Genomic DNA, 14474 nt, shown 5'->3' on the forward strand with positions numbered 1-14474 from the left:
AGTGTAGCACATCTGTAATCGCACATTGTAACATTAACAACCCCTGATGTGGGGCCTGACCCTCTAGCACCTGAGCTGAAGGGGAGAGAGCTACTGAGTAAAGCTGTCACATAGCAAACAAAGTACAGATTAAGACTGTTTTAAACTCATTTTATGTTGGAATCTTACAGATTTGCATTAGCTTGGTCTTGAAATCAATATTTTGAAGTAAAGGGAATTTTTTCTAACCCATGAGGGATGCCAATCTTCCAAGAATGTTCTGGAGTGTCCTGGAATTAAAGTGTTATCTCCTGGAGACTGCTATGAGTGATTTGTGGGAAGAATAATCAAGACATTAAAAAAATATTTTCTTTTATTTCCTTTTTGTCATTTAATTTAAACACTTTTATTAATATAAAATTATTGGAAATGGGGATTAAAAAGCACTTTAGCCAGTTGGAGATGGAAGTTCACCCAATGAAAGCGTCATAAAAACATCCAATCTGAGTTGGCAGCTCTGTCCCACCATTTTAAATGTTTGCTTTGAATGGTGTTTCTTGGGGAAAAAGTAATTAATAATACCATTTTGTTTCTTTGTAATTTAGTTTGAATGCTGTGGAGTGGGTGGTCCAAAGGATTTCTTGCGCACCTTGGAGTTCATTATATTAAACCCTCTTTATGAGGTGCCAGAGGCTTGCTGCAAGAGGAACAAAGCAACACCAGATGGAGCTATAGTGAATTTAAAGGAATGCGTCTCTGGAAATGTTGACTTCATCCACAATAAGGTACAGAAAAACACATTCATGTCCGTACCAGTTAATATTAGGCAATGCTCGAGGTTTTTGGGGTATTTTCTCATGAGCAGTGATATCAAAAGTGTGCCATGTTGCCCGATATCAAATGATATGAGAGCGGTGCAGTTGTTAGAAGTCGCTTACGTTACGGACAGAAGGGGGATTAATTTAAACAGTCCTGATTTCTCCGCTCCCTACCTGTCCATAAACAGAAAGGTGTTTTGATTTTTGATTTCCCCCATTAAAAGTGGTGACATATTTTCCCCAACCAATTGGTGTGATCCAATTTCTATTGACAACTCCACTGCAAACCCTAGATAGGGTTAACTCAGAGGGGTAATTTATTCACACACACTCAAACACAAGAGGAAGGTCACAACATTGCCTCCTTTTTCACTCTACAATAAAAGAAGAGGGATAGAGAAAGAGAGATTTACAAGGCAAAACACACAGAATAAGGACTTATTGTTTCACGTGAGTCCAGAGCCAGAATCAAAGTCCAATGGTATATTCTTTCACAGAGTTGGCAGGTTGAAGACTGATGCTGGATAATTCACGTTCCCAGTAGAGATGACTTCCACAATGGGATAGGCATGCAGAGATGAATTAGTCTTGTAGGCGCCAGTACAGAAGTTCTAGTAGGCACATTATAGGTGGGGTCAGACATTTAAACCTGGTCAGAGCTCTGGTTTTGAGCTGCTGCTTGCTAGATAGAAGATGGCAGAATGTTTTGCAGCTCCACAAGGCAATTACAGGTTCCACCAGCTTGTCGGAGGGGGGGTGGGGGTGGGGAGGGGGGGAAACGAAGCGGAGCCATGTGACACCCACCTCTCCACTTTGACTTGGACAAAGGTTTCCTTAGTCTGGAATCTTGAGATTGGTAATATTTCAACCATTAAGGATTTCAAAAGTGGTTTCAGGGTCCTTTGTCCTAGCAGAGTAGTCATCACTATTACAGGCTTGGCTTTTATATAATTCCTTTGTAAATTGGCCTTCTGCAGTTCACCAGGTCATTAGCATCTCTTCAGAGATAATGAGGTGGCAGCTGTCCTGAATGCCAGAAAGCGCCTTTTGTTTGAGTCATAGCCAACCATGGCTTCAGTCATTTTAAAACTTTTGTCCAGTTTTAAAAAAAATATATAAATTAGCCATGATGATATATACATTTATTTTATAAAAATATAGACTGAGGTCTTAGCCCCCTTGTGATCTGAGCTGCATCCTGTGTCTTTCACAGATGCCTTTCTCCAATCTTTCCAAAGCTGGACTGAAATATTAAGTGAGACAAGGCCAGCAAGTGTATGTATAAAGCAACAGATATAATCAAATCTTTCCTCGATTCAACTAAGTATGGAACTACCCTCAAGGATAAGAAAATAAAAAATGCACTGCTCCTCCCCTGTTGTGCTTGTTTAACCTTTCCTGGGCAGCTGTCTGATGCTGAGCAGCTCTGGGCTTGAGGTGAGTGATTTACCCTCACGAGGTCTGCTCTCCCCAGATCTAGCTGGCTGCTGCAAATTCCCTTTGTCCTTTTCTTTCTGTCTTCCATGCAAGAAAATGGGACAGCTATCTTTCTGTCTTCTTCCCCCATTCAGTAACAGACACCTTTCCTTCTCCATCAGGGTGTGGGTTTGAAGAAATCATCTTCAAAATGTATGGTAGACAAACTGGGTTAATGGGCCCGGGATGACACGATTAACTCTCATTGTCTCATTTGGAAATAGGCGTTGAGCCATGAAATTGTTCAAACTGGTTTGCCTGCCTTTAATGCACATCTTCAGTGCCTGATTCACTACCAAGAAAACCCTTTGTCTCAGTGGCTTCAGCCTGTGACTTGTTTTAAAGCTGTTGAAACTGCTTTGTTTTAATTTTAACTCATTCCCAAATCCTTTCCTTGAAGGCAAAAAGCAAGATCAAGAAAGCTGAAGCGTGGCTGGCTTGGAGTGACAGGATTGTGGGGTGGGGGGAGGCAAGTGTTGGGGCTGCAGGTCAACTGATGGCTCTCGTGGGTGATTGGAGACTGAAAGATGGAGCCTCGAGGGAAGCAGGCGAATAGAGTGGTTTCCCAGAACAGATCTCAGGAACTCAATGCAACAGTGGGGAAGGGTTTGGATTTCAGAGGTTTGACTAATATCTTGATGAACCAACCATTGACTATCAGTTTGACAAAGTGAATGCTGTGGCCTGGATTCCCCTTCGGTTGAATGGTTAGTAGCGGGATGGGGGTGTGGTTGGACAGGGTGCTTGGAACTTCTCAAAAGAGTACAGGGAGCGGATGCCATTTGAAGCACCATTGGAGGAGCTGTGCATGCACAGATTGTGCTTCACCAAGGAAGCAATTGGCATGAATTCAATGGACCGAATGGCCTCCTTCTGTGCCTTAATATCTCAATGACCCTATGACCTATGTTCCAGGAAGATCTGAAATTGCAGTTTACTTCCCACAGGGCCTTGTCACTGGCAATGAAGGTTAACTATAGCCCTCAGTTTCTGTGAATCTGGTTATTTCCATTCAGGCACCCAGTGACATCAGCCAAGGAACTGTGAGGACCTGCATTTAACTGGTGACAGAGATCCTCTTCTGCAAGGGCATCAGACTGATCAAATCCCCCTGTGCAGCCAAGAAACAAGTCCATGAATTGCTGGCTTCCTCAGGGTGCAGGGGACAATCAATGGACCCGTGTGCTGATGAAAGCTCTACTTCAAGAACCTATCACTTTCATCAGCAGGAAAGATTACCACCCACAGGATCATAAGACCATAAGAAATAAGTGCAGGAGTTTCCCATTCAGCACATTGGTCCTGCTTCAGCATTCAAATAAGATCATGGTGATCTGATTGTGGCCTTAACTACACTCTCCTACTTGTCCCCCATAACCCTTGACATCCTGGTCAAACAAAAATCTGTCCAACTCCAGCCTAAATATATTCAATGATCCAGCCTCCACTTCTTTCTGGGGATGAGAATTCCAAAGATTTAACAACTCTCTGAGAGACCCTGAAATGTGACATTGACAGTAAAGATGTAAGATTTATCCAGAACCTTCAGCAAGCATCAGGCTAGAAGAGAGTATCATATATGTTTCAAGTGAAGAGAGGAGTATGACAAGGCTGTATACTGTCACCGAAATTATTCAATCTGTACACAGAACAAATATTCAGAGAATTAGATGTACTTCCAGAGGTAATAACTGGAGGCAGGAACATGAGATACTGGGGGTACACTGATGACACAGCGTTATTTGCAGAATCAGAAGAGGCCCTACAAAATATTGCAGATCAAGTAAAATCCAGAAGCTTAGAATATGAATTGAGTATGAATGCCAAAAGGACAAAAATAATTGTAGTTGAAAGGAATACATTAGAAGAAACTAGAGTGAAGATTAAAGTGGATGGTGTCACACTGGGACAAGTAGATAAGCTTATCTATTTAGGACGAATGATAACAGAAGATAGAGGTGATGCCAAAGTCAGAAGAAGGAAGGACAGAAATAGCCAGGAGTAATTTTGTGAAGATGAAGGATATGTTAACAACGAGAACACTCAATTTATAACAAGGAAAAAACTCAGAAGATGTTACATTCTTTCCACTTCCTTGTCTGCCTCAGAAACCTGGGAGAGAATTTTCCCGCTGTTGGAGGTGGGGGGGTTGGGTATGCGGAGTTGGGCGGACGTGTACCCGATTAGTGCCCCCGATCGGGTCTGTGCTGCCATTTTGCATCGGTGAGCCAATTAAGGCCCGCCCAGCGTGACGCACACCCGGAAGCACTGAGCCCTCCCTCTGTACAGGCGGTGGGGTGGTTCCCTGATTTGGGAGTGCGCTCTTTCATGAATGAGCGGAGAAATCTCCCTGAGGCACAGAGGTGCCTTAGGGAGATAACTTTTAAGTTTTAAAAATTTTAATAAAGAAAAAATAATTTAAGACATGTCCCCTCATGTGACAGTGTCGCATGAGCTGGGACATGTCAATGAACTTTAATTAAAAAAATTATTTGATTTATAAACCCTTCATGAAACCTCATCCCATTCGTGAATAAGATTCCATGAAAAATGCAAAGGCCACCCGGGCTCTTTGCCTGGCCGCCAACGTTAAGGTTAGACGGGCAGCTTTCTCAAAAGGCTTAATTAGTTAATTAATGGCCTTAACAGGCCTTTAACAGTTCAGCGGGCATGAGTCGACTGCGCACCTGCCAAATTGAAAATCTAAATGATCCACGCCCGATGTCATCCCGTGTCATTTTACGCCTCAGAGAGCAGGCCCCACCCCCACTCGCTGAGCCGAAAATTCTCCCCCCGGTAATAAAGATCTGTGGAGCAAAATAGAGCACTTTAAAATGTGGGTGCTAAGACGTATGCTTAAAATTCCATATGGAGACCATAAGACCAATGAAGAGGTGTTTGAAATGACAAGAGAAAAGACAACTCTTCAAAAATGACATACAGAAAAGAAAATGTCAGTATTCAGCCATTCGATCAGAGATGAAAAGCTATAGAGATCTCTGCTAGAGGACATAGTGGAGGGCAGCAGAAAGAGGAATTGTCCTAGGCCTAGTTGGATGATGGACATCACAGTGTGGTTACAGACAGGAAATGTGGATATGTGAGGATGGCGTTAGACAGCAAAGCTCCTGATAGGAGTTGCTATAAGCAGCAGCAGTAGCAACAGAAATAAGAAATTCCTTCTTGGTTCCATCTTAAATGGGGAAATCCTTATTTTTAAACTATGCCTCCTAACTATAGATTTCCCAACAAGGGGAAACATCCTCTCAGCACCTACCCTGTCAAGCCCCCTCAGAATATTATATATTTCAATGAGGGCATCTCTCATTCTTCTAAAGTCCAATGAATATAGACCCAATCTGCTCAAATGTCTTCATAAAACAAACCCCTCATCCTAGGAATTAGCCTAGCGAACCTTCTCTGAGCTATTTCGAATGCAAGTATGTCCTTTCTTGAATAAGATGGCCACAACTGTTGACAAGGACAGAATTTGTGTGTTTTATTATTGTCCGTCATTAATGTGTGAGGTTAGTGTGTATTTCCTAACCCTCAGAGTGGTTGTCCCAATTTAAATAATTTCCAGCAGCAAGCTTTTGTAAATTTTAAAAGTAAAGATTATTTATTGTCGCATACTTGCCTCGGAAATTTTAACGCGACCTCTCACTCACGCTACAACACACACAAAGATGAGATACAGATGAAGAAGATAAGAATAAAGTTATAAGTTGTAATGTAATAAGTCGTATTTTTACAGTTGAATTGACACTTTAGTTGGATTGGAGGTCTTGGAAAGTAGAAGAATCTCAGTAAGCTGTAATGCTTGGAGTTGAATTTCCAGGAGGCTGGTTCTCAGTTGAACTTGAAGCTGGAACAGGTTGAGGGGAAATTCCTTCTCCCTCTTTCAAAGTATAGCTGTTTTACTTTGGCTATGCTGTCTTGCAGTTGATTTATTAATTTTTCAGATGATGTTTCTGATCTTAACAGCTTCTGCTGTTATTTTTAAAGAGAACGGGTAACAAACATGGCTGCCTTAAATCAGGTGACCAATTACGAGTTCAAAGTCCTTCCTCCAAAAAAGGTAGAGGGTTGTTTTTCCCCACCTCCTGTGTTTTTAGCCTTCACATGTTGTGAGATTTTGAGACAGCCAAGGTCATCTTAATTAAGTGACCCATTCAATTCAAATTACTCTTTGGATGCCTTTGGATGTGATAGTCTTGTTCTGTTTACAGTTCATCCTTCACAAAAGTACTTGTGAGTTTCACAAGTGGCTGGAATTGTTCATATTTTAATTAAGTATTTTCTTGAGTTTTAGTTCTGGAGAAATGCAAACATAGTTCCATTGTTTAAAAAGGATCAAAGGAAATGCCAAATAATTATAGGTCAGTTAGTCTTACATCAGTGGTGAGCAAATTAGTAGAATAAATCCTGAGAGATAGAATTTTCTGCCTACTGGCCGTCGGGCCTGACCCAATCTCCGGCAGGCTGGGAGCCGATCCCTGCTGGAGAAGCAGGCCCCGCCGCCATTTTAAGTGGGCAGGCCAATTAAGGCCCGCCCAGCGTGATGCCCAGTGGGAAGTGCTATGTGCTTCCTGTGTGGGCGGGGGGGTATTCCCCAAATGTGAGACTGGGCTTTTTAGCGCATGCGTACAAAAGCGCGCACATCTCCCTGAGGCTAAGTGCTGCCTCAGGGAGATCACTTACACTTGTACAAACATTAAAAATAGAAAAATAAAAAAATCTTTAACATGTCCCCCTCATGTGACAATGTCACACGAGATGGGACATGTTAATAAATTTCACTCAAACTTTATTAAAGTTTCGTAAACCCTACATGAAACCTCATCCCGCCGGTGGATGAGGTTTCATGTTTTTTCAGAAGCCCGCCGGGGCTCCTGGCCTGCCCACCAACCTTAAGGTTGGACGGGCAGGTCCTTTAATTGTTTCAATTATCCTGTCAATGGCCTCAATTGGCCATTGACAGGTCGGCGGGCGCACAGCTGATTTGGCTGTGCCTCCACCTTCCTGAAAATTTAAATGGGGCGGGATGACGTAGGGTGTTCCCCCTGATGTCATACCGCGTCATTTTGCGTGTTGGCGAGTGGGCCCCGCCCCCTGCTTACCGACAGCAAAATTCAGCCCATGGACTAGTCAGGGATGGTCAGCATGGATTTGTTAAAGGAAGGTCTTGCCTCACAAATTTGATTGAATTCTTTGAGGAAGTCACAAGAAGGGTTGATGAAGGTAGTGCAGTGGATGTTGTGTACATGGATTTTAGCAAGGCATTTGACAAGGTCCCACATGGCAGATTGGTCAGGAAAATAAAAGCCCATGGGATTCAGGGTAATGTGGCAAACTGGATAAAAGGTTATCTTTGTAACAGGAAACAGGGTAATGGTCGATGGATGCCCTTGCAAATGGAAAGTTGTCTCAAGTGGTGTTCCACAGGGCTCGGTGTTGGGACCCTTGCTGTTTGTGTTATATATTAACGATTTGGACGTGAATGTGGGGGGCACGATTGGGAAATTTGCAGGTGACACAAAGATTGGCCAAGTAGTGGATAGTGTAGAGGATAGCCATAATCTCCAAAATTATATAGATGGGTTGGTGGAGTGGGTGGTAAAGTGGCAGATGGATTTTAACATAGAGAAACGTGAGGTCATACATTTAGGGAGGTCAAAGAGTTATAGGAATTACAAAATAAATGGGAATATACTAAGGGGGGTAGATGAAGTGAGAGATCTTGGCGTACAAGTACACAGGTCCCTGAAGGCAGCAGTTCAAGTAGACAAGATTGTAAAGAAGGCATATGGAATGCTCTCCTTCATTGGCAGAGGTATAGAATATAAAAGTAAGGATATAATGTTGGAATTGTATAAAACACTGGTGAGGCCACAACTGGAGTATTGTGTGCAGTTCTGGTCACCACAATACAGGAAGGGCGTAATAGCTCTGGAGAGAGTTTTGAGGATGTTTACAAGAATGTTGCCAGGGTTAGAAAAGTGTAACTACGAGGAGAGATTGGATAGGTTGGGGTTATTTTCCTTAGAACAAAGAAGGCTGAGAGGTGACTTGATTGAGGTGTACAAAATTATGAGGGGAATAGATAGAGTGGACAGGATAAAATTGTTTCCCTTGGTGGAGAATTCTAGAACCAGGGGACATAGATTCAAGATAAGTGGCAGAAGGTGTAGAGGGGACATGAGGAAGAACTTTTTTACGCAGAAGGTAGTGGGTGTCTGGAACTTGCTGCCCAAGTTGGTGGTAGAGGCAGAAACTCTAAACTCTTTTAAAAAGTACCTGGATCTGCACCTAAAGTGCTGTAAGCTGCAGGGCTATGGGCCGGGTGCAGGAAGGTGGAATTAGAAAGGGCACCTGGGTGTCCTCGGGCTGGCATGGACAAGATGGGCCGAATGGCCTCCTTCTGTGCTGTAACTTTTCTATGGTTCTATGGTTCTATGGTTCTGTCTGGAGTCAATAATGCCAGTCACATGATATGTTGTCAGCTATCTTAAAAACTGTTGTGTCCATTAAAAAATATATAATTTTAAAATATGTAATATCTCAATGCCTGTACTGGGCATGACACTGTCAAGACAAATACAAGATACTTGTTCGAACAGGTACAAAATACTTGTTCAAAGTTTCTGCCATTTCCTTGTTTCCTATTATTAATTCCCCAGTCTCACCCGCTAATGGACCAATGCTCACTGTCACTAACCTTTTTCTTTTTATATACTTGTAGAAGCTTTTACTGTCTGTTTCTATATTTCTTGCTAGTTTTCTCTCATATTCCAATTTCTCCCTGTTTGTTATTTTTTTAATCACCCTTTGCTGGATTCTACAATTTTCCGGACTACAACTAATCTTTGTAATCTTGTACATCTTTCTTTCAATTTGATACCATCCCTTGTGTCGTCTTTCAGCAAAGGATGCTGCAAATCCTTCTCCTAGTCTTTCTTTCTTAATGGAATATATCTTTGTTGAGAGTTAGGAAATATTTCCTTAAATATCTGAAGCTACAACTGGTTTATCTTTTATACAATTTTCCCAGCCCACTCTAGCCGACTCTCTTCAAACTCTGTAATTGCCTTTATTTAAGTTGAAGACATTGGGCCGTAACTTCTGTGCTCCAGGGCAGTATAACTGCGGGGTACCCCAAAGCTGCGATAAGAACCCCCCGTCCCACCACCGGAAATTCCCAGGTAAGGTTTGCACGGCAATTGCACTGGAAATTCAAGCTTCCTATGGGCAATTGCTCTGCACTGGGAACCATCTGAAAATGTGATTTAAATCACTAACTTCAAATGGTTCCAACTGTGTTACAGCAATAGTTACCCAGAAAAAGTTAGAAGAATTAAACCCACTTCTAGCTTCTGGGTAACTATTGCACAGATCCACACCTACCCCACTGCACCCCTGAATCCCCATGGGACTCCCCCATCCCCCAACTATCCCCCACCCTACAGGACTCCCCACTGCCTCCAGGACTCCCCCCAACACAGAATAACATCCCCAAAAATGGGGCATGGCCTCCTTGCCTCTGATTTAGCACCACTTGACTGAAGTCCTCAGGAGTGCACTGTCCGACACAATTCTTGCCCGGCCTGAGTCGGAAGGTTGGGCGAGAAAGGATCGAAAAGATTACAAGATAAGAAAGTAGGAGCGGAGTGGCAATCCAACTCTGATTGCCACTCTGCAGAAGTTCAGGCCCATTAGTTTCAGACCCAAATTTCTCACCCTCAAGCGGAATGTGAAATTCTGTAATGTTATGATCACTCTTACTTACAGGATCCTTTACTAAAATCACTAAGGCCTGAATTTTCCAGTTGGCTGGTGGGCTTGGCGGGAGTGAGCGGGGGTGGTTGCGGAGCCAACCACTGCCATTTTACGTGGGTCGGCCAATTAAGGCCCGCCCAGCATAAGACACGAGCGGTACCTGTGCGGGTGGGGTGAGGAGGGAGAGTCGGGGCCAGCGCTCTTTCGTGCAGGTGTGCAAAAGAGCACAGGAATCTCCCTGAGGCATGGAGCTGCCTCAGGGAGATTGAAGCGCTTTTGAAATAAATGAATAAATGGATGGAAAATTTAATTAAGCATGTCCCCTCATGTGCCACATGTTTTTATATTTCAGAGTTTTAAAAAATTTAATTCATAAAACCTTTAGGCAGCCTCATCCCGCTCGTGGATGGGGTTTCCGAAAAAATGTGAAGGTGGCTTGGCCTTTTTGCCTGCCTGCCAACCTTAAGGTTGGATGGGCAACGTAAACAATGACCTTAATTACTTCCTTAATGACCTTAATGGGCGGAAGTGCAGCAGACTGTGGCTTGTGCCCGCCGAACGAAACAGCGCGATGACATCAGGACGCACGCCCGACATCATCGCGCATCATTCTCCGCACCGGCGTGTCGAGCCCACCCCCGCACGCCAACTGAAAAATCCAGGCCTAAATGTGTGAATTGTCTGCAATACCCTGGCCAGCTAAGGACCCTGAAAGTTAATTCAGACCAGTGGTGAAAACATTCACGATTGGAATATGCAGATACTAAACATTACTTTTTACTAACTTTTTAAGGGTTTTCTTTTTATCTGTAATTAATGTTTTAGAATTACTTTAAGGAGATTTCAAAGGCTGCAGATCAGTTTTCTGCCAGTGCCATACCTAAATCTGAGTTACAACACCTGTTTCTAGTTTTTCTAATGCATTATGATCCTTGACCAGACCTACAGGTTTTTGGTAAGATCCAGTTAGTGACCAAAAACATTTTGTTTAAAGCAGACAACGTTTGAGATTCAAGACACTTGCTAATAGAATAAAGCCACAAGACTCCATGGCTTTTGAACAACAAAAATAAAGTTTAATATACAAGGTCAGAAAGATAAAATAATTTCCAATATCTATCTTATACTTTAATATTCAGGATTAATATGAGGTAAATGTGAATTAACAGGCACACTGTGGTTGAATACACCACATTACACAATAAATGACAGATGCGTCCAAGACAGAGTCCATGGATTTCTCAACAACCTACCCAGATATCAATAAACACTGTGAGTCAACCATTCTCGTTAAAACTCTGGGTGGAATTGTCTTAGATCTGCACTAAGTGTGGTAGCAGGCAGGAAAATTATGCTTTATCCATTGGCTGCAATCGTGGCTTTTCATGCCATATTGTCCCAAACCCGCTGCATTAATTATGCATTCCCAGGATACATGCCGTTTCAATGGTGGGCGGGCTCCGATTCACCTGCCTCGCCACTTCATCATGCTAGGGACCACATTTAAAGTACAGCCATGCTCAGTGCTTCCAGCCCAGGACTGCAGCAAAGAAGACATGGCCCCGACAGACAAGAAGACTGCAGCCTTCGAGTGCCTTTTAGATGCCATGGTGGCCCGATGTGATGTCCTGTACCCCTGCTCTGCAGGAGGGGCAGCAATATTACCACTCCGGCTTGGTGATCAGTGCTGATGCTGCGCAGGAGAGGTTGGCCATCCAATGCAGATTGAGAATGAATGATGTTTTCCGTGCAGCCAGGGTATGGCAACCATCTCATCACTCTAAACTCACACACTCAAACCCATCACACATTCACTGGTATCTCACTCGCTGTCAGCTCAAGGAACATCACCACTCACTCTCTCACACACACCCTCACATCTCCATCTGACCTCATCTCCTCTGGAGACTGCCTCCTCAGTCCTCACCACCTTGAGGCCACTTGCACAGATTAACATGTGCCCCCCCCCCCCCCACCCCCCCCACACACCCTGGGATACCCCCTTTCCCTAGTACAGCCCTCGTCCTGCAGCCTCTTCCCTTGCCTGAGGCCACTTCTACCCCTTCCCCAAGCAAGGCCTTGCCCTGCAACTATTGAAAAGCCACCTACATATGGCTGATCTGGTAGATAGAGACCTGCCCTGAGCCCCCCTAAAAGTGACATGGTGCTGTCTGTGAAGCCTGGCGCTGATGACTGCAAGTGCTGCCCGAAGCAAGGTAGGCAAACAAATCTTGAAGTCCTGAGCGAAGTGCAGCTCACCTTATATATGCTGCTGTGAAACATGTCAGCGTGTTTTCCCACTGCCGTGGGCGGAAGACCCAACAGCGGAGAATGAGTCCGGCGGGCTGGCCTTATAATGATGTGCAAATAAATTACAATGAGGTCCCTGCTGTCCGATGACGGGAAACGCGGCCCATCATTGGCGGGTGGAGCGGACAATTGCAAACTGGTTTCATGACATCGTGAAACCGATTTTTGGCCTTCTCACCATATTGTCCACTCACCGAACACACCTGATGCCAGTGGGCGCAGGAAATCCCAGCCTCTGTCTCTCTCACAAGGGATTCAGCCTTCACCTTTGAAGATCTAGCCCAGGAATTCTCTCCAAAAGTCGCTCCAACTCGGACCTCGCAGAGTTTCAATCTCACCTCCTGAGATTCCATTACACTGGATTCCCAAGTATACACTCGAGGGCATCGTCAGCTCTTTAGCCATGCCAAGCAGAATATTACTGTACCTTTCCCAGAGCCACCAACCTTCTGCTAGCTTTCTGGTCTTCAGAGCTTCTCCTGAGCCCTCTTCACTTGATGTTTGCGACCTGCAGCCCTTTTCTTATTTGGAGCCTGTTTCTCTACTCCTCCCAATTTTGGTTAACTGGTACCTGTCTCTGTCCCCTAACTGGGACTTCCTTTTTGGACCTCTCCCTATCCCCTCTCCCTTTGGGACCTCTCCCCATCCCCTCTCCCTTTGAGACCTCTCCCCGTTCCCTCTCCCTTTGGGACCTCTCCCTGTCCCCTCTCCCTTGGGGACCCCTCCCCCTCTCCTCTTCCTTTGGGACCTCTCCCCGTCTACTCTCCTCACCCCCTCTCCCTGTCTCATCTCCCTTGGGGACCTCGCCCCATCCCCTCTCCCTTTGAGACCTCTCCCCATCTCCTCTCCCTTGGGGACGTCTCCCTGTCCCCTCTCCCTTTGGGACCTCTCCCCATCCCCTCTCCCCATCTCCTCTCCCTTAGGGACCACTTCCTGTCCTCTCTTCCTTAGGAATCTCTCCCTGTCCCCTCTCCCTTTGGGACTTCTTCCCGTCCACCCTCCCTTTGCGACCTCCCTCTGTCCCCTCACCCCGTCCCCTCTCCCCGTGCCCTCTCCCCGTCCCCTCTCCCCATCCCCTCTCCCCGTCCCCTCTCCCTGCTCCTTGCCAGGACAGTTTAGGGATGTCCAGGAGCTTCATGTGAAGTTGAAACCAGGGACCTCTGTGTTGGGTCTTTCATGAGGTATTTGTTTGTGGTTTATTGTGAGTATCATTCATTTTTTCAAACATTTTCAGGCTTGAAATTGCACTGCCTGAGGTTGTGTGCATGGGCCCCAAAGGGACTTCAAGAGGAGATTAGGGATGTTGGTGAGGTCCTGGTGGATGGCGTTTGTTTTCCTCAATTCATTGAGCTGTACGGAGAGTCACTTTGTCACAGCGAATTGGTGGGTGCGGGGTGGGTGGTGGGTGGTGGTAAATGTGTGCCAGCATGGGTAGGCAGCAATCAACACCAAGCTCTGACAAGATTGAGGACATGGGACTGGGAGAGAGGGAGGAGTCCATTCCTTCATGGGGAGGCCCGTGGGGATGGTGGAGGGAAGAGATAACTGCCTTCAGCAGGGGATTCACAAGGCCCAGATCTCAGGGCCTGGCCTTTGAAAGAACAACAATTCAGAAGCATTAATGTCATGTGCAAGCTGTGGAGATGGTTCAGATGGTGAGTACTGGGAGGAGTTTCATACCTGCATTAGCAACTCAGGAAATATCTTATAGTGTGCAGAACGGTCTAGAGACAGTGAGATCCCAGGATGGTTTTGTGACAGAAAGACTCCAGGAAGAACTGAAGTAATTGTGAAAATTCAGTGATATTTCCTGGTTAAAGTTATTGGTTAAGATGTACAATAATTGATCACTTCTAACCTTTGAATGTTGGATAGCAGCAAGAGAAATTGAAACTTCTAACATAAAGCAACTTGGCTAAAGTGTTTTGCGCAGTGAGAGATTTTTGAGGGGATGGTACAAGAACACAAAGGTGTAATGTGAATTCATTTTGGTGAGTCAGCCTTTATTTCTTCAAGCACTGAGCTAACAGTTGTGCTGCCCTTACAATGGCAGCTGACTTGCCTGTTCCACTTCCCCTCATTCTCCCACATGCTGTAAGGCTACAGCTGCATTCC

The 14474-nt window shown here is 44.8% G+C and overlaps 1 protein-coding gene across 1 annotated transcript in view; it reads left to right on the forward strand.

The window, feature by feature from the left end:
- Positions 1-14474, forward strand: part of LOC144684211 (tetraspanin-18B-like) — a 242555-nt gene that overhangs the window by 216984 nt on the left and 11097 nt on the right. Inside the window, exon 7 of the mRNA XM_078547850.1 lies at positions 585-764. Within this exon, the coding sequence (XP_078403976.1) occupies positions 585-764 (180 nt within the window). The remainder of the gene's footprint in view (positions 1-584; positions 765-14474) is intronic.

The sequence above is a fragment of the Cetorhinus maximus genome, chromosome 9 (assembly GCF_964194155.1).
Source record: "Cetorhinus maximus chromosome 9, sCetMax3.hap1.1, whole genome shotgun sequence".
Lineage (NCBI taxonomy): Eukaryota > Metazoa > Chordata > Chondrichthyes > Lamniformes > Cetorhinidae > Cetorhinus > Cetorhinus maximus.